The following is a 25,524-nucleotide window of genomic DNA, read 5'->3' on the forward strand; positions in this document are numbered from 1 at the left end:
TAGGTGGAGAGAGTATAGGTGGGGAGGTAGGGAGGGGATAGCAGCCCCAACTCATCCATGCCGACCAGTTTTCTTCCATAACTGACAACCCCCTGCATTGGATCCGACAGATCCCATTCATGTCCAGGAGACCGACTCTCGAACCGTAGTTTCTCCCACTCCAGCTTGACACCCCTGGCCTGCTGCCCAGGCCTGGCCCATTCCCATTTTGGACCTGACATTTCTCCAACACTGCAGAATCCCCACATTCCCCTCCCATTCCCTCCCCTGACCTGTTATCTCCCATTCACCAGGACTGATCCTAAGCACACCATCGCCTAGTGGCCCCTCTGCATGCTGGCATTCTACATACCTATCACCCGCATCACCCTGTCACCCTATTTACCTGGCACCTTAATTCACAATTACCTTATGGACTTTCCGTTTGTTCCAGCTGTCAGAGTGGCTGTCTGCGACACTGAATCTTTACGTTTCAGGATCCAGCAGCTAGGGGCATATGGTTTATCTTCCTTTCTCAGTTCTACACTAGAAAAAGCTAGCAGAATGAAAGAACGGATCCACATTTCTGAGGGAGCCTGATTTTTAATCACCTCTTAGAAATATGGAGCACTTTTGTGGTGTAAAAATGAGGTAAGGAGGCATTGTGTGAGAGAGGCTCTCACTTTTGGGAAAATCTGTCCCATGTTTTTCGCGAATCTCAGTTTTGAATTTAGTTTGACTTGTGATCGGGGGAGCAGGTGCCGTGACTGAAAGAATGACAGTCACTGAGATTTAATGAAGGTTTAATCGAAGGTTCTTCTTACTGCTGCTTCAAGGAGTATTTGACTACGTAGCTTGGAAAGGGAAGGGTGTAGTACATGGCATTGTTTCTCATCCAAGTACTGTGTAATGTTGAATCCCCAAGACCTCAGTCTGTGACCGTAACAGCTGGAAAGCCGCAGCCAGATTAGCCATAATCTATCACCTCATGGGGGAGCAGCCCTGGTGCAATGCGAGGGGGAATGAATCCCGGAGCAGTGGGAAGAGAAGTGAGTCCTGGGGCAGCGCAACTTACCTTGGTGAGGCTGAGTGCTGGTGCAGAGCAGAGTGGAGTGGGAGAGATGTTGGGTAGTCAGTCCACATGCTGAGCTGCTGCTGTTTGAAATTTTTTTACCAGAGTGTAATGTCAATCTTTGACTATATTATAACCATCTTATTTCTGACCTTTTTTTAGACACTGTAAGTAATGCTACTACAATGTCTTTTATCCCTCTTCTGTATCCAAGATTTGTACGCAGGTTTATGTACCTAAGATGGCACTATCAAACGCAGCCATTGTAAAATTTCCTGTACTGGCGTACATGCGAAAATAAAGAATATTCTATTCTATTTATTGGCAGAGCAGGTTGGAGAGCTGAATAAACTACTCCTGCTCCTAATTCATATGGCCTTGGCTGAGTAGAAATGGTTCGGAAGACTGGGGATGTTAGTAAACTCATCTATGTGGTTTAGCTGTGTCTCAGGGTGGGCATTGAGGTGTGAAGAAACCCAACTGATGTTAAGAACTTGGGAAGTAGAACTGGGTTCAATTAGTTGCAGTCTTGTCTCTGAACAGAAAGGTTTACTCCATATTGTCCAATCAGTAATTTCCCCAGCACAGTTCACTAAAATTATCACCATTACAAAAGCCAACTGTTACCCCTCCCTATCTCAGAAACTACTTACAGCTACAGTCTGTAATAATATGAGGGCTGTGCTGTTGGACAGGTTTTATTGACGATGAGGATATCATGAGGTTGTTGTCAGAGGACATTTTACTGGGATTCCTACAAGCCCAGACTTCAGTACATGGTCATTAAAATATATGCAACAGTAACCTTCCAATTCTGACCTCGCGTGTGCTGCTGATTTTAATCACAACATAATTAGTATGTGTGCCTTCAAGTGCCTCAATCTGAAGTACTATTCCTTCCCCTGCCCCCGCCCCCCAGACATCTCCATTTGTGGTTCAGTGTGGTTTTGTGTCTGGTAATTCCGTTGTGAAACTCTTCAGGAATGTGTCACCATATTAAGGTGCTATGATAAGTTGTTGTTAATTTTGGAGCTGGCAGGACAGGGTGGCATTCCAAGTTTGTTAGCGATTTGGTTGTTTCTGCCAGAAATCAGGGCAAGGTTTTAAAAACCAGTAGGATAGCACAAGCCACCTTCTCAGAGAAGATCTCATCACAAATATCCCACAATAAAAGCTGTCCTGATTTTGGTATATCTTAATTTGAGACTGTTCCCATAGTTGAGAATCCCTGGTGGTTGAGGGTTAGATGGAAGATCTTGTTTGAGGATCTTTCAATGTAGAGTGTTTCACACTGTGTGTGTGTGAACTAGGAAAGGCTTAAAGAGATATGGGCCAAGTTCTGGCAAAAGGGACAAGTACTGATGAAGATATCTGGTTGGCACAGACGAACTGAGCCAAAGGGTCTGTTTCCATGCTGAATAACTCTATGACTCGATGATTCTATAAATGGAAGCTCCAAACTTGATTCTGTTGACTTTGACGTGACGACCTGTCTTGTTTTGTTTCCTTTTGCAGTGGGAAGAGGTGAGTGGTTATGATGAAAACCTCAATACTATCCGCACCTACCAGGTTTGCAATGTCTTTGAGTCCAACCAAAACAACTGGCTGTGGACCACTTTCATAAACCGCAGAGGTGCCCATCGCATCTACGTGGAGATGAGGTTCACTGTGCGAGACTGCAGCAGCATACCCAATGTCCCAGGATCCTGTAAAGAAACCTTCAACCTGTACTATTACGAGACTGACTCAGGCCTGACTGTGCAAGGCGCGGCACTGTGGACCGAAATGCCGTACCTCAAAGTGGACACCATTGCTGCGGATGAGAGCTTCTCCCAAGTGGACTTTGGCGGCAGGCTGATGAAGGTCAACACCGAAATCCGCAGCTTTGGCCCGCTGAGCAAGAATGGCTTCTACCTGGCCTTTCAGGACTATGGCGCCTGCATGTCTCTTCTCTCCGTCCGGGTCTTCTTCAAGAAATGCCCGAGCGTCATCCAGAATTATGCCACCTTCGCTGAGACCATGACAGGCACAGAGAGCACCTCACTGGTCATTGCCAAGGGCACCTGTGTGCAGAATGCTGAGGAGGTCGACGTGCCCATCAAGCTGTACTGCAACGGCGATGGAGAATGGATGGTGCCAATTGGGAGCTGCACCTGCAAGGCAGGCTATGAGCCAGAAAAGGCAATGGCATGTAGAGGTAAGATCTGCCCACGTACACCAGGGTGGTGGTGGGAGGGCAAGGGCGAGGCTCTCTGTGTGCCCTTTCAGCATTTTGTCACTCAGTGCATGTGTTACTGGACCTGACGGGAAAAGGGAGGTTTATTTGTGCGAATATTGATATTGGATGATCAAGCCAATTGAACTTGAAGTGCGTTTTAGAGCAGCAGTGCTCAGTATCTTTGAGAGAAGGATTATTGAATCCTGTGCAGTGAAGATGTGATTCGATGAAGGGCAAGAATGTGAGGAGCAAGTGGAGTATTGAGCATACAGATTACGCACACGTGCTCCATACGTCATTGTACAAAACCTGCGTATGTTTCATTCATTGTTATTGTACCTTGTGACTCCCCCTACACCGTTACTTCAGCGTGGTGTCACCGTAGGACACAGCTGTGGGGCTTCCAGTACTGCTATATGGCTATCCACAGCATGTTCCACAGAGACAGAAACCCTGTTGGGACCATGCGCAAATCATAAATGTAGTACTCAGCAAGTTAGACACTGCAATATAGCAGCTGTAATCCTGGATGACCCTTGCCCTGAGTTCAGGTCCAACCAGGTAAATTGCAAAGTTGATACTCATGGTCTGGGACCAGCTAAATTATTGGATTGAAATAGTAAGCTAACTTGACTCATCAGTTTCCACCATAGCAGAAGATTATTGTGTCCAACTTTGGATTGATGTTATGCTTTCTTCTATAAATGGGGGGATTGTTTAAATAAGTGGCAACCAAGGCCCCAACAGCAGGCCATCTCCACCCTGGTTATATTTGTCGTGGGAAGGCTGCTACCAATTAAGTCATTAAATAATGCCCAAACAAAGTGTCTCTTTCCACCACTGCTGTGGTTCACCCAAGGGTGGGCACATATGTCATCATGCAAGGAACACAACTTGCAAGACTCCTTGTGTTCTCCTGAGAGGACCCCTCACTCAAGGGTACCCGATGACTGATTGAGGGACAGGGCATTGGGAAGGCACTGGTGAAGACGGACACCCCTGACCTTGCTGCTAACCCCTGCTCCCATGACATTCAGTCATAAAGTCATGGAGTTGTACAACATGGAACAGACCCTGCCAACCAGATATCCTAAATTAATCTGGTCCCATTTGCCAGTATTTGGCCCGGATCCCTCTTATTCATATACTCATCCGGATGTCGGAGAAATTCCTGCCAGCATTACTAATCTTTGCCTGGGTCGCTCTGGGGGGGGGGGTCCTCTGGTCAGTGTAGGAGGGGTCACTACCTCTCCCAGTGGTACTGTTGAACAAAAGAGCTGCCAGTCTTGAATTGGCAAAAACAGCTCTCTGCAAAGACCCACCATACCCTGCCCAAAGTGTCAACAGGCTCTTCAGCTGGCTGGTCAAACCAATCCAGGGATGCCTTTCTTGTTAGCTGTTTTCCGGAGGTGACGCATAACCTAGTTGGTTGGACAGTCTGTTATCTTACTTAAAGAATTTGAAGCTGCACTAATCATAATGGGACCTCATTCAACTAACAAGGAAGGTACAGTTCCAGTGAAAGGACAAGAGTAAATGACGTGGCTAAACTGGATGAAAATATTACTGCCTGTGTGTGTTGGTTAGGTTTAAGCACTAAATTAGGCTAAAGTCAAGCTTGTACACAGAGTCAGGCAAAGTGATGAATCTGTTATTATGCTGTTCTGCCCTTCGCACATTTGTCAGGTTGCACACAGTTATGCAAGTATTGCTTTTTTTATGCATATACTTGCCAGACAGAAACTCTTTGTACCTTTCAGTTGACTTGACAGTTATCACACAGTGTAATTATGCCCTCCGGCTGACAGACGTGCTTTTAGAGCACTTTGTGAGCCATTTTGACATGGTTTTTTATCGAGCATGCTCAACCCAAATGAAGTCCTTTTCACATCCCACCACCTCCCCCCTACCCCGACCCACTCCTAACCTTTTCTCTCCCAATGCAAATTGAGTCTGTTTCTGGCATGCAGAGAGACACTTTCACGCCACATTGTGGTCTTTAAGCACGGCAAATGAATCAGTCTCTGCAAAGTCATTTGCGTGTGGAGCTTGTTGATTTGAGAGTGCAGTTTTACGCTTTAGGTACATAACAAGCCACCAGCTTCAATTAACATACCTGAGCATCCCAATTTCAAAGTGCTCCTGAACTGCATTTTTCACTGGGGTTGGGTGCATGGGGTGAGTGCACAAAGATGAAAGAATTTGAACGAATGGTAAGGATTAAAACGGGGAAGGTCATGGGACAGATAAGGCCATTTAGTACTTCGAGCCTCATTGTCCGCACATTGCTGACCCCAAAGTTCATTATCTTAAAATCCCTATGGTGCAAAAAGAGACCGTTTGGTCCATTGATTCTGCACCAACCCTTGGGAAAACATCTCACTCAGACCTAGCCCTCCATCTGATTCCCATAACCCTGCATATCTCATCTGTAATCCACCTAGCCTGCACATTTCTGGACACAATGGGCAATTTAGCATGACCAGCCCATCCTAGCCTGCACATCTTTGGACTTTGAGAGGAAACCGGATCACCCAGAGGAAACACACGCAGACACAGGAAGAATGTGTAAATGCCATACAGACAGTCACCCAAAACTGGAATCAAATCTGGATCCCTGGCATTGTGAGGAGACAGTGCTAACCGCTAAGCCACTGTCCCACCATCATCCCTGCCCCCATCTCTGATCCTTCAATATCGTTGAAACCACTTGCCAATTGAAATCTGTTAATCACAGCCTATGAAAGATGAAATTGCTCCCTTCCCCCAAATGCCCATCAACCGTTGAGGAAAAGAAATTCCATAATTTCACTAACTTGTATGATGAAAGTGATTATTCCTGACAACCAATCCTGAATCTCACAGCTGACTTCTTTTAAAAATCTCATTCTTATATCTCATTCTGGATATCATCACCAATGGGAGTTGTATTTCTGTTTCTAACTATCACGTCCTTTTTATCATTCCAGACACTTTACCGCTCAACCTTGGAAACTCAAAGGAGTGTAAGTTAAGTTTATAAAAACTGTCCTCAAGGCTTAAGCCCTGTTAATATTCTGGCAAATCCATCTGAACTTTGAGCAGGTTCTGTAAATACTTCCTGTGAGCACAGTAATTGAGATGGGTTCTTGCCAAGCTTTTGTTTGGCAGAAGCATCACTGTCTTACTTTGGGATTCCAATCTTCTTGAGGTATAGGTCAACATTGTGTTAGGTCTTTTCTTTGTTCTCACTGTGTACCCAAACTCCAACAGCCCCTTGCAAGCTCTGTGAACTCTTAACATCTAGAAGAACAAAGGCAGCAAATACATAGGAACACCACCTCCTGCGAGTTCCCCTCCAAGCCACCACCGTTCTTTTTTGGAAATATATCACTGTTCCTTCACTGTCACTGGGGCAATATCCTGGAATTCCTTCCCTAACAGCATTCAGCGTGTTTGGACATCATATGGACTACTGCAGTTGAAGAAGGCAGCTCACCATCACCTTCTCAAGGGCAATTAAAATTCCAAATTCAGTGCAAGCCCAATGAGCAATGCTCATATCCCCATTATGAGTGTCAAAAAATGCGTACTTGAATACATAAGCTTCCTTGTCTGCCACAGTTTCTTGTATCTCCATAATTAATAAAATATTCTGATGCACTTTTCCTGGATGCAAAGTGAATAGTCTGACACCATGTCACACGAAACATTATGTGGCACATTTAGTGTGTTCTTAGAATGACCACAAAAGCAACATGTTGTGGATCCTGAATGCCTGCAATTCAAACAGGAAATGTTGCAAATACCCAGCAGTTCAGTCAACATCCATGGAAGGAGAAGTACAGATAACCATTTCAGGTTGTCCCATGGTCCTTGATCCCGAATAGCTTGTCTCTAACTCCTTCCCAAGATCCCATAGATCCTGCCTTTCAGCCTGCTCTGATCTCACTTAACTCTATTCTGTCTTCTCTTGCCCAGATTCCTCCAATCCATGTTCTTGACACTTTCAATGCCCTGCATTAATTTTGAGGTTTCCTGCTCCTAAGCTTCTCATTATGAATATCCAAAGTCTCTGAACTTCCATCGCCCATTATGATGGCCTGAGGACTCTCCACATCTTCCTTGATTGCAGGACCAGCCAGTCCCCATAGACTGCTAACCATTTCTGCCTGGTGGAAGTTGTTCTTATATTGTACAACATCTTCCTTAACATTGTCTCATATCAAGGTGTTACATTGTATGAGCCTGCATGTCTTCTCCCTATGGATAATTGGGGCTCTTTCTGGGGTAGGTGGGACCTCTACAAGCAAGATGGTCTTCACCTGAACCAGAGGAGTACCGATATCTTGGGGGGAAAATTTGCTAAGGCTATTTGGGTGGATTTAAACTAATTCAGCAGGGGGGTGGGCACCATAATTGTAGTTCGACTATAGAAAAGGTTGAGAGTAGGGAGGTCTGAAATAAAGTTTCAGGGAAGCAAGATGGCACCGGCAAGCAAGAAGTTGGTTTGAAGTGTGTCTACTTCAATGCCAGGAGCGTCCGGAATAAGGTGGGTGAACTTGCAGCATGGGTTAGTACCTGGGACTTCGATGTTGTGGCCATTTCGGAGACATGGATAGAGCAGGGACAGGAATGGTTGTTGCAGGTTCCGGGATTACGATGTTTCAGTAAGAACACAGAAGATAGTAAAAGGGGCGGAGGTGTGGCATTGTTGGTCAAGGACAGTATTACAGTTGCAGAAAGGATGTTTGGGGACTCGTCAACTGAGGTAGTATGGGCTGAGGTTAGAAACAGGAAAGGAGAGGTCACTGTGTTGGGAGTTTTCTATAGGCCTCCGAATAGTTCCAGAGATGTAGAGGAAAGGATAGCAAAGATGATTCTCGATAGGATTGAGAGAGACAGGGTAGTTGTCATGGGAGACTTCAACTTTCCAAATATTGACTGGGAACGCTATAGTTCGAGTACTATAGATGGGTCAGTTTTTGTCCAGTGTGTGCAGGAGGGCTTCCTGACACAGTATGTAGATAGGCCAACAAGGGGCGAAGCCACATTAGATTTGGTACTGGGTAATGAGCCTGGCCAGGTGTTAGATTTGGAAGTAGGTGAACACTTTGGTGATAGTGATCACAATTCTGTTATGTTTACTTTAGTGATGGAAAGGGATAGGTGTATACCACTGGGAAAGAGCTATAGCTGGGGGAAAGGCAATTACGATGAGATTAGGCAAGATTTAGGGAGCATAGGATGGGGAAGGAACTGGGCACAGTAGAAATGTGGAGCTTATTCAAGGAAAAGCTCCTGTGTGTCCTAGATAAGTATGTACCTGTCAGACAGGGAGGAAGCTGTCGAGTGCGGGAGCCGTGGTTTACGAAGGACGTGGAATCTCTGGTCAAGAAGAAGAAGAAGGCTTGTTAGGATGAGATGTGAAGGCTCAGTTAGGGCACTTGAGGGCTACGAGGTAGCCAGGAAAGACCTAAAGAGAGAGCTCAGAAGAGCCAGGAGGAGACATGAGAAGTTGTTGGCAGATAGGATCAGGGTAAACCCTAAGGCTATCTATGTGTATTTAAGGAATAAAAGAATGACGAAAGTAAGATTAGGCCCAATCAAGGATAGTAGTGGTAAGTTGTGTGTGGAGTCAGATGAGATGGGGGAGGCGCTAAATGAATATTTTTCAACAGTATTCACTCTAGAAAACGACAATGTTGTTGAGGAGAATACTGAGATACAGGTTACTAGACTATGTGGGATTGAGGTTCACAAGGAAGAGGTATTAGAAATCCTACAGAGGGTGAAGATAGATAAGTCCTCTGGGCCGGATGGGATTTATCCTCGGATCCTCTAGGAAGCCAGGGAGGAGGTTGCCGAGCCTTTGGCGTTGATCTTTAACTTGTCATTGTCTACAGGAATAGTGCCAGATGACTGGAGGACAGCAAATGTGGTTCCCCTGTTCAAGAAGGGGAGTAGAGACAACCTCGGTAATTATAGACCAGTGAGCCTTACTTCAGTTGTTGGTAAAGTGTTGGAAAAGGTTATAAAGGATAGGATTTATAATCATTTAGAAAAGAATAAATTGATTAGGGATAGTCAGCACGGTTTTGTGAAGGGAAGGTCGTGCCTCACAAACCTTATTCAGTTCTTTGAGAAGGTGACCAAACAGGTAGATGAGAGTAAACCGGTTGATGTGGTGTATATGGATTTCAGCAAGGTATTCATTAAGGCTCCCCGCAGTAGGCTATTGTACAAAATGCGGAGTAATGGAATTGTGGGAGATATAGCAGTTTGGATCGGAAATTGGCTTGCTGAAAGAAGACAGAGGGCGGTAGTTGATGGGAAATGTTCATCCTAGAGACCAGTTACTAGTGGTGTACCGCAAGGGTCGGTGTTAGGTCCACTGCTGTTTGTCATTTTTATAAATGACCTGGATGAGGGCGTAGAAGGATGGGTTAGTAAATTTTCAGACGACACTAAGGTCGGTGGTGTTGTGGATAGTCACGAAGGATGCTGTAGGTTGCAGAGAGACATAGATAAGCTGCAGAGCTGGGCTGAGAGGTGGCAAATGGAGTTTAATGTAGACAAGTGTGAGGTGATGCACTTTGGTAGGAATAACCAGAAGGCAAAGCACTGGGCTAATGGTAAGATTCTTAGTAGTGTAGATGAGCAGAGAGATCTCGGTGTCCATGTACACAGATCCTTGAAAGTTGACATGGGTTGACATGGCTGTTAAGAAGGCATACAGTGTTTTAGCTTTTATTAATAGAGGGATTGAGTTCTGGAACCAAGAGGTTATGGTGAAGCTGTACAAAACTCTGGTGCGGCTGCACTTGGAGTATTGCTTACAGTTCTGGTCACCGCATTATAAGAAGGATGTGGAAGCTTTGGAAAGGGTGCAGAGGAGATTTACTAAGATGCCTGGTATGGAGGGAAGGTCTTATGAGGAAAGGCTGAGGGACTTGAGGCTGTTTTCGTTAGAGAGAAGAAGGTTGAGAGGTGACTTAATTGAAACATATAAAATAATCAGAGGTTTAGACAGGGTGGATAGGGAGAGCCTTTTTCCTAGGATGGTGACGGCGAGCACGAGGGGGCATAGCTTTAAATTGAGGGGTGAAAGATATAGGACAGATGTCAGAGGTAGTTTCTTTACTCAGAGAGCAGTCAGGGAATGGAACGCTTTGCCTGCAACAGTAATAGATTTGCCAACTTTAGGTACATTTAAGTCGTCATTGGACAAGCATATGGACGTACATGGAATAGTGTAGGTTAGATGGGCTTGAGATCGGTATGACAGGTTGGCACAGCATTGAGGGCCAAAGGGCCTGTACTGTGCTGTAATGTTCTATGTTCTTAAGTGCAGTGTATGAAACATTCCTTGTTTCTGACCTACTCAGGCCTCCTCTGTCACCTCCTATCCCAATACATTGATGTCTATATTATCCTGAATTTTAAAGTTTCACAAACTGCTTCCAATTTCCACTCCTCTCACCTTTACACAGTTTATCTCTGACTGTTTTTCTCTTCATGAAATGACATAACAAAGCATTTCTGAGAATGAGGATGAAGATAATGATGAATCAAAACAAATTATATTGGTCACAAAGGGTAGTATTCTGTGATCAATGTGTTTATCACAGACTCCTTTAATTGTGCCATGTTAGACAGCAGTGATGCTTCGATAGTCTATGAAATCAATTATTTAATATGTTTCTTGAGTTAGTAAGTGATTTAGGATGAATGCAACGTGATCACAAAAATATTATTTGAGTTAACTTAGTGGTAATGATAACACGTTGAAGTCACTGAAGAGAATTTTGCATCGATATATAATAGCTGGAGTGAACAATCGTATGAGTATTGATAAAGTCCTTAATGAAATATCTTGGCTGATGAGTGACTGGAAACTTGATTTGGAACGCAATAGTGCAGTAATGTTTGGAAAGTCAGTAAGAGTGCAGTTTACAAAGATATCCCTGTTTTTAATCAGATTGTTGGAGATGTACTATTGCATGAGTTGGTAGGATTCTGACAGTGATACAAGCAAGTTTCATCTAAGTCACACAGGAAATGTGCTAATTTGGATTATCGAAAAGTTAAAATCCTGCTATAGATGCAGATATATTTCTTGAAAAATTGGCAAGTCTAAGAAGAGATTAGCAAAGAGTGTGAAATCTATGAAAATAAGTTCCTGGTACACTATCACAGCCCATAGTAAGCTTTCCAGTGGACCTCAATGATATAGTTGCAATGGATCTGACAACAGAATTATTTTTGTTCTACATTTTGCAAACCTGGCAACCTAGGGGTGGTATTTCAATGATAATACTTAGTAAGGATAAAAGAGCCTTCATGTAGAGCTAGGTAGGGACAGCAATGATATTTCTGACTGATAACAGAAAGGAGTTTGGTGGCAGTTAATTCAATGATGCGCAAAAGTCAGAAACTTGCAGTTATGAATTCAGCAACTAAAGGTGCAATCAACATTGGACTTTTCAAAGTGATCGACATCATGATCAATAAAATGCTACATGAAATCTTATTGGATCAACCAGATTTCAAATTGACAACCACTCTGAAATGAACAAGTAGTCAGTGGGTGAAATCCCACAGCATTTTCTGTGCTATGCAACAGTGTTTCTTCTCTAAATGTTACTACAGTTGCTTAATTTTTCAGCACATTTGAAAATACTTTATACAGGAAGGTGAGAGTTCATCAAGTCTCATGTCAGGAGAAACTCTAATGACCACTGAGGTACATTATCTGAGAAGAGACTTATTTCAGAATTTTTTGGGGCTCATCGGGAAAGAAAGGTCTTTGTAAGGTAATAGATTGTGAAGCTTATCAAACATGGTCATTGGATTGTTACTGTTCATCGTCATAGCGAATTTTGAGAAGATTTGTAGCTCAGGTTGAGGTTCTGGATGTGAGTTTGCTCGCTGAGCTGGAAGGTTAGTTTTCAGACGTTTCGTCACCATTCTAGGTAACATCATCAGTGAGCCTCCGACGAAGCGCTGGTTTTATGTCCCGCTTTCTATTTATCTGGTTAGATAGAAAGCGGGACATAACACCAGCGCTTCGTCGGAGGCTCACTGATGATGTTACCTAGAATGGTGACAAAACGTCTGAAAACTAACCTTCCAGCTCAGCGAGCAAACTCACATCCAGTTCATCGTCATATTTAATGTGAATTGATTACTAAAAGAAAATTGCACTCTGAGATAGAAGGAAATGGGATGTATCTCAAAAGCGTTTTCTGATGCAGCTCTTGAGCTGGGGAGTACAGCTCATTCTAGCATCTGTGTCACTTTTTAATAGGCTTGCTTTTGCCATTTAAGGCAAGAAAAATCAGTCAGTATTGATACTGGGAATACAATAAATCATGGTCTCGATGATGATAATCTGAGTATTTTTGCCACACATGGCCAAGCAATAAAATTCACAGAACAATTGCCCAGAGTTGGTTCTGGGATGACATATATTTCAGGGGGGCACAGCGACTGTGGCACTTGCAAGAAAAGTGATTCCAAATTCAAACACTGATTGAATGTTCGGAATTTGTGTGGAGAGAAAGTTCCACAGACTGCACAGTGTGGGAACAAACTAGTTGAAGAGAGTTTAGAGCTTATTCTGAGGTACCTGATCAGCAAAGACTAACGTTGTCACATTGGTGAATTTGTACTAAGAATGCGTTTGTCATATAAGGCAAAAGCAATGCTAGTTGCTCAAGCTTTTGAAGAGTGACTGGGTGATACACATGTTAGAGTGGATTCCCCCATAACTGGAAGAATAATTTTACAAATCTCTTTGGTTCTTTTAGTTGCATCTTCCTGGAGAATGCACATTAATCAACCTCTCTGCAGATTGATAATTCTCTGAAGCCGCCCAAAGAAGCAACAGATGCTTAGAGGAAATGATGGAAACTGTGTCTTTGTCCAGGAAGATGCTTCGAACAAGTATCATTTTTCAAAGTGCTGAAAACAGATTGTGTTCAGCTAAATTCTGACCCTACAATGTTTTATTGGTATTAAGAAGGCAAACCTCTAGGCATCTTCCTGATACAAAATGATGATTTTTCAGGAGCTGGTGCTGCAAAATGTGATTTAAAAAAAAAGCTTAGAATAGAATTTAAAGTGTGATGAAGATTCGGAAGATATTGTTATTTGGGTTCACATTTGGAAGAAAAATGGATTTCAGTTTTCAGTTTTGTGAAAGTCTGACTTTTTATGATTAGACAAGGTCAGAAAGTTCTTTTTCAACAGCATTTTTTGGAAATCATGTGATCCTAGTTACAACCCAGAGGAAGATGCTCAGAAACAGGCCATTTAGAGAGTACAAAGCTTTAACAGCTATTTCCAACCAGTTAGGCCAGGGAACAAGTCCTAGAAAGCTTGGAAGAATCTCCAGAAGCAGAAACCTATGGAAGTTTCAGAGAGTAAGGCATCCTAGGCGGCTGTTAAAGACATGACTTTAAGGATCTTTAAGTGATCATCGAGCTAATTTAACAGTTTGTTTAAAAATCTATGGGAGAGGCATTATTGAAGAAAAATATAATATAGCTTTTGATTTTTTTTCAGTTTACAAACGTTTATGTTCTTTCATCAGAAGTGGTGTGACGGACTCTTCTAACTATGTTCATCATGGTGAATAAAAATAAACTTTTCATTCTGTCAAGCCTGGTATCACTCAGGGATCTAACTTGTCCAATATTATCATTATCGTAACAAATTTTGGCTGAGGCTTGTGAGATTGTTAAACATACTAGTTTAAATGTTAAGCGAAACACGTCTGATATAATTTAGAATCAACGATCCTAATCAAGACACTGTTACACCCACACTGATGAACCATATTAGGTCATCCGAGAAAAATGATGTTCTGTCTAAAGAAGAGACGGGACCTGATTAGTCAGTTGAACTTGGACTAGTTTTGATGTAGTGGAGGTGAGTATCAGGATGAAGCACTCTAATGTCAAGAATGTTTTACAGATGAAGAAAATAAGTAAATCTGGGTAAACGCATATTTAAATTCCCATTCTTTGGATGGCCCAGAGAAAACAAAGCTAATTATTTTCAATAGTGTCCTCACATGTTATTCTTCCTGATGAGTACTCAAGTGGAATTTTCAAAATAGTTCAGATGGACGAAACTGGAATATATCCTTTCACTGGGGAAGCTAACAGAATGGAAAGGAAAATGCTAGAATTTATGCAGTCAGTAAATATAGGATTTGATTTGGCAAAGGGCTCACTGAAGGTAAAATTCAAGTTGAATTTTATGTACATCATCATTTGTTACGGGATGATGTATACTCTATGAAAAGTGTGGGTGAAGAAGGTTATGGATTGATCTTGTAGGCTTGAAACAATGCTGGAAAGAACAGATATCTCTAAAATGAAGTGGGTGGATGAAAATCAACTATCAGATTGTTTTATGAAGAAAATGCATGTATTCAGAAATTTTCTATAGATACTGCAACAAATGTTATCTTGCAATGCAATGATTTGTAAAGGATATGGGCGAGTTTGATTTAATTTGGTTTGAAATGTTGACTGTGCAGATAACTTGTTTATTTTTACTTGGAATAAGAGTGGACAACCAGCTATGATTTGAGTTTATCACTGGGAATTCACCTGTGCACCTTATAAAGATATAAGAAACAGAAGCAGGAGTGATCATATGTCTTATTCAGCCTGCTCTGACATTCAAAGTGTTTGTTGGTCATTTTTGGTTTTGGGTCCACTTTCCTGCCTGTTCCCCATATCACTTGATTTCCTGTCTCAGATTTATTTACATTTAACAACAAAACATCCACAACCTTCTGGAGTCAAGAATTCCAAAAGATTTACAATACCTAGAGTGATTAAATTTCTCATACCTAAACAATCTCTCCCTGTTCTGAAACTGTGTGCATGTCTTCTAGATTTTACACCTGGGGAGAAACAACCTGCCAACATCTATCCTGTCAAGCTCTGTAATAATTTAAAATGTTTCAATGAAATCACCTCACATTCTTCAAAATTCCGGAGAATATAAATGGAAACAGAATGGAACTGTGCTTCATTTAGGAGGCCTAAGCTTGTAATCTGCATCTCTGTGAATAAATGCTAAAAAATGTCTACATAGAGTGGGTCAGGTTCTATGCCCCATCCACGTAGCTTTCTTGAGGAGAGAAGGTGGCCATTCTTGGATGAATGAAGATGAGAACAATGGTTGATGTGTGAGGGTTGGATGATTGAATGGGAATTGGGAAGATTGTGGTCACATTACCTCCAGCTTACTCATTCGTGTCAGATGTGGTGCTGTTGGAATTATTATTGAAGGAGATGCTATGTGAAGATGCATTCATGATCATGACCACCCATTTGAGGTCATTAAACCCTCTTGCAGCACTGCTGCTTGGGTCGGGAATCTGAGAATTGACTTCCCTGAACCCTATGTACGATAAGCAGGGCAGATGAATTTCATGCCCTGACAGTCTCAGTTCCAAAACTGAAAGAAAGCACTTGTATTTTTATTGGATGGGTCAGGAACTGGACCCAAAGAATTATCTCAGGTAGGACAATATTTGTTGCTGCAGTCAAACACAACAGACAAGTTACACAGCAATATCCCTGTAACAGTAAATGTGAGGGATGACTGGCTGATTTGCTTTGGTGCGGGTTTAATTGAAGGGTTGGTTACAACCTTGGTAAAATACTTTGTTTTGCTCTCCACCCAACAGCAAGACATTATTTCACATTCCAATCTGAATGCAACACTCACGCTGTTCAGCACCAAAGCACTAACCTCGATTAGTGGCTGAAGTCGTTTCGGTTGTGCTTGGACTTTTAAGGAATAATTGTTCGGGGATTCAGTTAATTTTCGACCACAGTGAATGAGTGGAGGGGCAGGACTGTAACTCTTAGTTCAGCCTTGTCGCCTGGCCCGGGTTCAATAAATAGGTTAACACTATTCACAGAGCAAGTGAAAAGACAACAGAAATCACTGCTCCAGAATAAATATAGCACTCAACAGGAATTATGGACTCAGAGTGCCACTAACTCACTTGCTGCTGCTGAACACTGTGTGGTTGCAGTTCAGTACCAGTGTGACTATTCTTGCATTGTTAAGCTGCCTTCCATTAGTACAAACCAGTGGCAAGTCAAATGTGTTTATTACGGGACTGTAAACACGTTAAAATGTCCACCTGTTAAAGTAATAGGAACTGGCAAGTGTGAGGGGCTCGGTGGAGAGGATTGAATAGAAAGAGTGTAAATGGTACAGCAGCACTGCCTTTTCGCATTGAAGATGTTCCTAGGTTAATCACTCCTGACAGTACCTTTATCCTTTGTACATGACTAAACTGGATGAGGATCCCCAGTATCAATTCAGAACAATGTGTTTCATCTTCTCAGTGTTTTTGTTTATCGTAAAAGTAGTAGTTATATATCCAGGGCAGAACTCCACACTGAATGAATGATGCAGTCCAGAAACTGAGATCTTGGGTGCTCAGGTGTTGGGAGTATGTAGTGCACTGGAAGAAAGACTTACAGATGTTAGAATTAGGTGCAAAAATAAGCCACTTGGTTCCCCAAGCCTGCTTTGCCATTCAATATCATCATCACTAATCTGTCTGTGTTTTGCATTTTACATTCCCATCCATCTCCAATAATCTTTGATTCCCTGATTAACACGGAGCTGCCTACCTACACTTTAGTGATCCTGCCTCCAGTGCCTTCTGAAGCAGAGCATTCCAAAGATGCATGACCCCTGAGAGACAGAAAAAAAGTGCCTAATCTCTGTCCTGAAAGGATAGCTTTAAAACAATACTCTATTCCTGGGCTGACCCAGCATATAGATGTATATCTATATGTGTATCTACAAGATATACTGCAGAAATTCACCAAAGATCCCCAGATAACACCTTCCAAACCTACCACCATTTCAATCTAGAAGGGCAAGGCCAGCAGATACATGGGAACACCAGCCCCCTACAAGTTCCCCTCCCAGCCACTCACCATCCTGACTTGGGAATATTTCGCCAAAATCATGTAATTCCCACCCTAAGGCCATTGTGAGTGAACCTATAGCAGGAGGACTGAGGCGGTTCAAGAAGGCAGCTCACCACCACCTTCTCAAGGACAGCTAGGGATGGGCAAGAAATGCTGGCCAGCCAGCGACATCCACATCCCACAAATGAATATTTTAAAAAATCCTTTCCACATCAACCTTGTCAAGGACCATTCAGGATCTAATACATTTCAAACAAATCATCCCTTGCTCTTCTAAACTCCAGTGCAAACAAGCCTCATCTGTTCTCATAAAACAAGTCATGTTTATCACATATGCAATAAAAACTGAAAGAATTGCAGATGCAGATCCCGATGTAAATCAGGAACAAAACCAGAAGTTGCAGGAAAATCTCGCCAGGTCTGGCAACATCTGTGAAGAGAAATCAGAGTAAACGTTTTGGGTCCAATAACCCTTCCTCAGAACTGTTGTATTTATCACATTTTGCTTTTCAGGACCACCAGACATCTCAAAGCATCTCATGTAAGTGCAGTTCCGGTTGTAATGTAGAAAACACAATAACTAACTTCTACTCAACACACAGACACAAACACGACTGTCATAATAAGCACATTTGCTTTGCTTTGTGACATTGATTGGCCCTGACACAGAGCGAAGAAGATTTATTATCAGACTCAAAGTTTTAACTTTCGTCTTTCTCCACAGATACTGAGTTTCTGTGGCACTTTGTTTTTATTTCAGATTTCCAGTATCTGCAGTATTTTATTTTAACTACAAGAGGAGCCCAACTCTGCCGTTCGTTGAAATAACACCGTCGGATCTTTCAGATCCACCCAAGCAAGCAGATGGTCCTCAGTTGAATGTCTTAGCAGAGAGATGGCAGTTCTGATAGTGCAGCACTCTCTCAGAACGCTATTGCAGCTTCAGTCATGACTTTATTGTTGTGGGGAATTGTGATTTGGAAGCGGCTGTGCTCTACCTGGAATTGTACAATCCCTACAATGACCCTAAAGACCATTTGACCCATCAGATCTGCACTGACCACCCCTCCACCAAGCAAAGATCACCTCACCAAACCCTATCCCCCGTAAACCTGCATTTCCCATGGATAACCCATCTAGCCTGCACACTGTGGGACAATTTAGCATGGCCAGTCCGTATGTTTGGACTGTGGGAGGAAGGCGGTGCAAACTCCACACAGACAGTCACCTGAGGGTGGAATTGAATCCAGGTGCCTGGTGCTGTGAGGCAGCAGTGCAAACCACTGAGCAACTGTGCCACCCCTGAGCCACAGCTGCCACACGGTAGAGTTGTTCTATATCTTTGGGAGTATACAGTGCCTTCCTCCCTTTATGTTTGCACTTTGTTCCACCCGGGCTCATTTGAAACAGTACAGCAGGTGGTCTGCTGCAGTTACAATCCAGAATGTGTTGATGGGTGTGGGGGTTGGGGGCAACAGAGAGTTTGAGATTCGATCAATAATTTATGCTATGAATGCTAAGCTTTCAGGGAAGTCAAAACACATTGTGATTCTGCCCTCCTACTGGGCTGAATGAAATATAATTAACAAGCTATAATTAGTGTGAGCTTTGAATGGCGGTTAGAAATAGTGAGTGGAAGCGAAGAAAAGGTAAGCGTTGGCTTTCTAGAGAGAGGAAAGGCAACCTGAAAAGCTGTCTGACACATTCTCAGCAAAACATTGGAGGCTGAGAAGGGGCCTTTTTCAAACAAAACCCACTCGGAGTGCTGTAGACAAACAAAGCAGCTGTCAAGCAGTGAGCGACCTAGATTCAGTCATTCACTTTACCGCCGTTCAGCAGGGGAAGGGATTGTTTTGCAAAAGACACCCCATCCGACCACCCTCCCTCTCACGGTTACTGCTTGAGATATGCGCGTCAGGTTGGGTGCTCCGCTGTTTTAAACCTTATATGCTGGGGGAGTAGGAGGAACTCCAGAAGTCCTGGCTCCTCACGTCTGGATCTTTGCTGATGAAATTCCCTGACCCCTTGCCCCCAACACGGATAAAATAAGCAGCTTGCACACACCTGGCATACAGGTTGTTGGGTTATTGTTGGGAGTGGCACAGCATCCCACAAGGAGAGCAGGCTCAATGAGATTCCTGTACTCTTCATGTTTGATTAAAGGATTAAACACAAGAGATAAGGAATAACTATTCAGGTCATCTCATCTCTATTACCCTGTATCCCCACTGAATTGTGCTCTTCTTCACCTGTGCAGCCAGTATTTTAACAGAACTCATTGGTTTTTGCCAACATGTGCTCCATTATTTTGTACGTTTTTCTTTCTTTGAAAGAAGCAGCATGATTAATTTTTCACTGACACTCATTTATTCCCATTCCTTGGCTCAGTAGTTTTCTCCACAACTGTTCTGCTTTCCTGGTTTGCCAACTGCTCCCACTTCCTCAGTAAAATCACACACCCCAGCCCCCTCCACCAAAACCCCCCTCCCCCCCGCCACACCCACCAACAACCCCACTTCCCCTCCCACTTGATGGTTCAGCTCAGTATATTGAATTGCAGCTTGCTGTCTCAGGAAAATGTTTTGCTGGTGTTTGTATTGGGATTCATCAGGGAGGGATTGCGGTTTGGCTTTATCACTGAGCCATGTTCGATTGGTGTCCAAGATAACAAAGTGTGGAGCTGGATGAACACAGCAGGCCAAGCAGCATCTCAGGAGCACAAAAGCTGACGTTTCGGGCCTAGACCCTTCATCAGAGAGGGGGATGGGGAGAGGGCTCTGGAATAAATAGGGAGAGAGGGGGAGACGGACCGAAGATGGAGAGAAAAGAAGATAGGTGGTGGGGAGGTAGGGAGGGGATAGGTCAGTCCAGGGAAGACAGACAGGTCAAGGAGGTGGGATGAGGTTAGTAGGTAGGAAATGGAGGTGCGGCTTGAGATGGGAGGAAGGGATGGGTGAGAGGAAGAACAGGTTAGGGAGGCAGAGACAGGCTGGGCTGGTTGTGTGATGCAGTGGGGGGAGGGGACGAAATAGGGCTGGTTGTGGAATGCGTTGGGGGAAGGGGAGATTTTGAAGCTGGTGAACAGCCCAGTTTGTCCCCTCCCCCCACTGCATCACACAACCAGCCCAGCTCATCCCCTCCCCCCACTGCATCCCAAAACCAGCCCAGCCTGTCTCTGTCTCCCTAACCTGTTCTTCCTCTCACCCATCCCTTCCTCCCATCTCAAGCCGCACCTCCGTTTCCTACCTACTAACCTCATCCGACCTCCTTGACCTGTCCGTCTTCCCTGGACTAACCTATCCCCTCCCTACCTCCCCACCTATACTCTCCTCTCCACCTATCTTCTCCTTATCCATCTTCGGTCCGCCTCCCCCTCTCTTCCTATTTATTCCAGAACCCTCTCCCCATCCTCCTCTCTGATGAAGGGTCTAGGCCTGAAACGTCAGCTTTTGTGCTCCTGAGATGCTGCTTGGCCTGCTGTGTTCATCCAGCTCCACACTTTGTTATCTTGGATTCTCCAGCATCTGCAGTTCCCATTATCTTTGATTGGTGTCAGTTCATTTTCAATGCTTCCCATCCTGCGTGCAGCCTCCAAAGACACAAAAGCATTAATAAGATTCAAGTATGCAAACAACAGGACACCAAACACAGCTTCAGCTCCCACTGAACTGTAAACCAGAGGGTGTAATGTGCACCAGAAATCCCTGAGAGAGTGAGACTAGCCTCTGTAAATAGAAGAGTTCTGTCAGGGATGGTTATTTTAAAGGATACAAAAACATAAACAGCAGGAGCAGCAGTGGACCTTCAAACATGTTCTAAAATGGTATAAAGTCTTGTTTGATCTTCCATCCCTTCTTCCCTTTCTGCACTGTCCCTTGCTTTTCCTCAAATCCAAAAATGTGCCATCAAGTCATATTTTTATATCACCTTTTAATATGTTGAAACATCCAGGGACACTTTGCAGGAGCAGTCTCAAACAAATTTTGATACTTAGCCACATAGAAGGTATTCAGTCAGATGTCGAAACATTTAAGTTGGAGGTTTTGGGAACGTGAAGTAGATATGTGGAGAGATTTAAGGAGAAAATTTCAGAGTTTAGCATTTCCTAATAGTCCTTTGTTATTCCCCAGCAACTAAAAGCACAGTTATTGAAGGTGGAACAACTAAAATTTTTCCATCCCCACCCCTGTCTGCTTTCCGGAGAGACCACTCTCTCCGTGACTCCCTTGTTCACTCCACACTGCCCTCTAACCCCACCACACCCGGCACCTTCCCCTGCAACCGCAGGAAATGCTACACTTGCCCCCACACCCCCTCCCTCACCCCTATCCCAGGCCCCAAGATGACATTCCACATTAAGCAGAGGTTCGCCTGCACATCTGCCAATGTGGTATACTGTATCCATTGTACCCGGTGTGGCTTCCTCTACATTGGGGAACCCAAGCGGAGTCTTGGGGACAGCTTTGCAAAACACCTCCGCTCGGTGCGCAATAAGCAACTGCACCTCCCAGTCGCAAACCATTTCCACTCCCCCTCCCATTCTTTAGATGACATATCCATCATGGGCCTCCTGCAGTGCCACAATGATGCCACCCGAAGGTTGCAGGAACAGCAACTCATATTCCGCTTGGGAACCCTGCAGCCCAATGGTATCAATGTGGACTTCACCAGCTTCAAAATCTCCCCTTCCCCCACCGCATCCCAAAACCAGCCCAGTTCGTCCCCTCCCCCCACTGCACCACACAACCAGCCCAGCTCTTCCCTGCCACCCACTGCATCCCAAAACCAGTTCAACCTGTCTCTGCCTCCCTAACCTGTTCTTCCTCTCACCCATCCCTTCCTCCCACCCCAAGCCACACCTCCATCTCCTACCTACTAACCTCATCCCACCTCCTTGACCTGTCTGTCTTCCCTGGACTGACCTATCCCCTCCCTACCTCCCCACCACCTATCTTCTTTTCTCTCCATCTTCGGTCCGCCTCCCCCTCTCTCCCTATTTATTCCAGAACCCTCACCCCATCCCCCTCTCTGATGAAGGGTCTAGGCCCAAAACGTCAGCTTTTGTGCTCCTGAGATGCTGCTTGGCCTGCTGTGTTCATCCAGCCTCACATTTTATTGTCTAAAATTGAGAGTGCCCAGGAGGCCAGATTTGACGGGTGGGTAACCTTGGAAGGTTATGGAGGCAGTCACAAATAAAGAGATTGGGAGGGGAGAGGGCATTGAAATATTTGAAATCAAGGATGCAAATTTTAAAGTTAAGGCATTGCTTGACTGGGTTGTGTAGGGAGTGTAGTACAGCTCAGTGAAAACAGGGCTGACAGTGAACACAGCACTTGGTGTGAGTTAAAACACAGGGGCAGAGTTTTGCTAGAATGATATCAAGTCAGTATCAGTCTTTGAAACAAACAAAAACAGAAATTGCCAAAGTAGCTCAGTCCTGGCAACATCTGTGGAGGAAGAAGCAGAGTTAACGTTTTGAGTCCAGTGACCTTTCTTCCGAACTTAGTATCAGTGTCTGACCTGAACATACTCAATGACTGAGCATCCACAACTCTTTGGGAGTGGAAAATTCCAAAGGTTCACAGTATTTGGAGTGAAGAAATTTCTCCTCATCCAGTCTTAAATGGCTAAAATATAACTTTGAATCTATGACCCTCATCAGCTAAGGGAAATACCGTGTCAAATCCCTTCAGAATTTTATATAATTCAATAAGATTACCTCTTATTCTTCTTCTGACACCTAGCCAATATACGGATACCCCTTATTATAAAGACATAGAGATGTACAGCATGGAAACCCTTTGGTCCAAATCATCCATACGGACCAAATATTCCAAATTAATGCAGTCCCATTTGTCAGCATTTGGCCCATATCCCTTTAAACCCTTACTATTCACGTACCCATTCAGATGCCTTTTAAATATTGTAATTGTACCAGCCTCCTCCACTTCTTCTGGCAACTCATTTCCATACAAGCACCACCCTCAGCATGAAAAGTTTGCCCCTTAGATCCATTTTATATATCTTCCCCTCTCACATTAAACCTATGCCGTCTGGTTTTGGACCTCCCTAACCTGGGGAGAAAGACCTTGGCTATTCACCCTATCCATGTCCCTCATGATTCTATAAACCTCTGTAAGATCATCCCTCAGCCTCCAATGCTCCAGGGAAAATAGTCCCAGCCTATTCAGCCTCTCTGTACCGCTTAAAACCTCCAAACCTGGCAACATCCTTGTGAATCTTTTCTGTACCCTTTCAAGTTTAACAACATTTTTTCCATAGCAGGGAGACCAGAATTGAATGTAGTATTCCAGAATTGGCAATAGTCATTGGAATAAGTGTTGTGACAGTTATGAACCTTCATTGCATTTTCTATGAGAAAGGGGCACAGAGATTAAAACTGCACACAGTACACTACATGTAATACACTTTGGAGAGACTACAATTGTAGTAAAGCTTCTTGCCCTGATACTGTCTATTAATATTAATTCTATTCCTTTGTAATAAAGGCTGTTGTAACATTTACTTTACTAATTACTTGCTGTACTTGCCTGTTAACTCTCTGTAATTCTTGTACATGGATACCCTGAGCCTTCCAAATTGTAACATTTCCCCCAGTCACTCGCCATTTCAAAAATATTTTGTTTCTCTATTCTGTCTATTGAAGTGGTTCACTTGATCTTTCCAGCTGTATTCCATGTTTTTGTCCAATCACAAGCCTGTCAAATCCTATTGCAACCTCTTTGTATCCTCCTCACAACTTTTCTACCCACCTAAACTTTATTTCATCAGCAAAGCTGGATATATTACCCAGTGGATTGTAAATAGTCAATGTGGATTGTGAATAGCTAAGATCCAAATATTGGACTTTGTGCTACTCTGTTTTTTGTCTTTTAATTCATCCTGAGTAATTTCTCTCATTTGATGAGTCATTAGTTTGTGCAGTAACCTCTTGTGTGGCACTCTGTTGAACGTTCTTTTTTTAAAATCCATGTACGCTGCATCTACCAGTTCTTCATTATCTACCATACTTGTTACAACTTCAGAAAACACAAATGGAACTTCCAAATGCCATTTTTCTCATATAATTTTGAGTGGACTCTGATGTTATGATTTTCTAATCGCCATGTTAACATCTCCCTCATGTAGATTTCAGTAATTTCCCTATGACTTCTATTGTTGCTGGCTGCCACTCTCCACCCTTTCTTGAAAAATCACATGTTGTTTGGTACTTCACATTCGGCTGATAACATTCTGGAATCTCAAGCAAGTCAGATGCATCCACTATCTCTGTAGTCAGTTACCTCTTTACAGACCTTATGTATAGACCGTCAGTCTTGGGGATTACTTGACTTCTGGTCACCTTAATCCCACCAGCACTAATATTTATATCATTAAATTTCTCATTTTCATTGGACCCTTTTATTAGACATTTGGTAAATATCAAATACTCATCATTGAACCTTCCAGTGACTGCCTCAACAGCAAGAGAACTCTCTAATGGTTCATGATTAATCTCAAGTATTGTCCATTTGCATCAGCTTTCTCTGGTGGATTTTAAAAAAAGTTTCAAAGATAAAACCTGGCTGGGTTATAGCTCTTCCAGGGAAAATGCACTCGGATCATCACTCAGTCAGTGCACCAAGGGAGCCTGCAAGTACCTGCGGCCTGTAGTCCCGAGTGATATGATTCTTCTATTTGGCCAAAGTGTCACTGAGAGAAACTGCAGGAAGAAAAGGCCATCTGCCAGTGAAGTCCGAGGTTCAGCAAGGTCCTCCACAATGTGGGCCCTGTCAATGTCAATTGATGGCTAATTAGGAGAATATGAGTAGAGTAGTGGTCTAACTGTCACACCAACCATACCATCAACACATTGTCAATGGTAGCATGAAGGGTCTCCAGACAAAGAGTGCAAGATTCTGAAAACAGCTTTAATAATGATGAAGAGACTTCAATGTTTTCATACAATGGGAGATAATAGCATTTACATTTGCTTTTAAACATGGCTGGCTTTAGGTATAAATGGAGAAGCAGGCTTTTATCGGAGAAATCTTGATGGCTTTTAGATAAATATTAATTTTTGACATGCTCTCCCCGATTTTTGTTTTTGTTACGTATTCAGACTGTTTGTGTTTGACATTAATTGAATGAGCCTTTGGTTTCCTTGCATGCAGTAACAAACAGGTATCAGTGAACTTTAATGTTATGACTGTATTAAAAGGACAGATTTAGTACCAGAACAGACTCTGAAAACCATTCTGTCCCTGTCTCATAAATCCACATGTAGTTGG

General features: G+C 43.3%; 1 protein-coding gene across 2 annotated transcripts in view; it reads left to right on the forward strand.

The window, feature by feature from the left end:
* Window positions 1-25,524, forward strand: part of LOC125457628 (ephrin type-B receptor 1) — a 442,864-nt gene that overhangs the window by 168,457 nt on the left and 248,883 nt on the right. For both annotated transcript variants that reach the window (XM_048542134.2, XM_059650941.1), the window contains exon 3: window positions 2,567-3,248. In XM_048542134.2, the coding sequence (XP_048398091.1) occupies window positions 2,567-3,248 (682 nt within the window). The remainder of the gene's footprint in view (window positions 1-2,566; window positions 3,249-25,524) is intronic.

Source organism: Stegostoma tigrinum, chromosome 14, assembly GCF_030684315.1.
Source record: "Stegostoma tigrinum isolate sSteTig4 chromosome 14, sSteTig4.hap1, whole genome shotgun sequence".
NCBI classification, from domain to species: domain Eukaryota; kingdom Metazoa; phylum Chordata; class Chondrichthyes; order Orectolobiformes; family Stegostomatidae; genus Stegostoma; species Stegostoma tigrinum.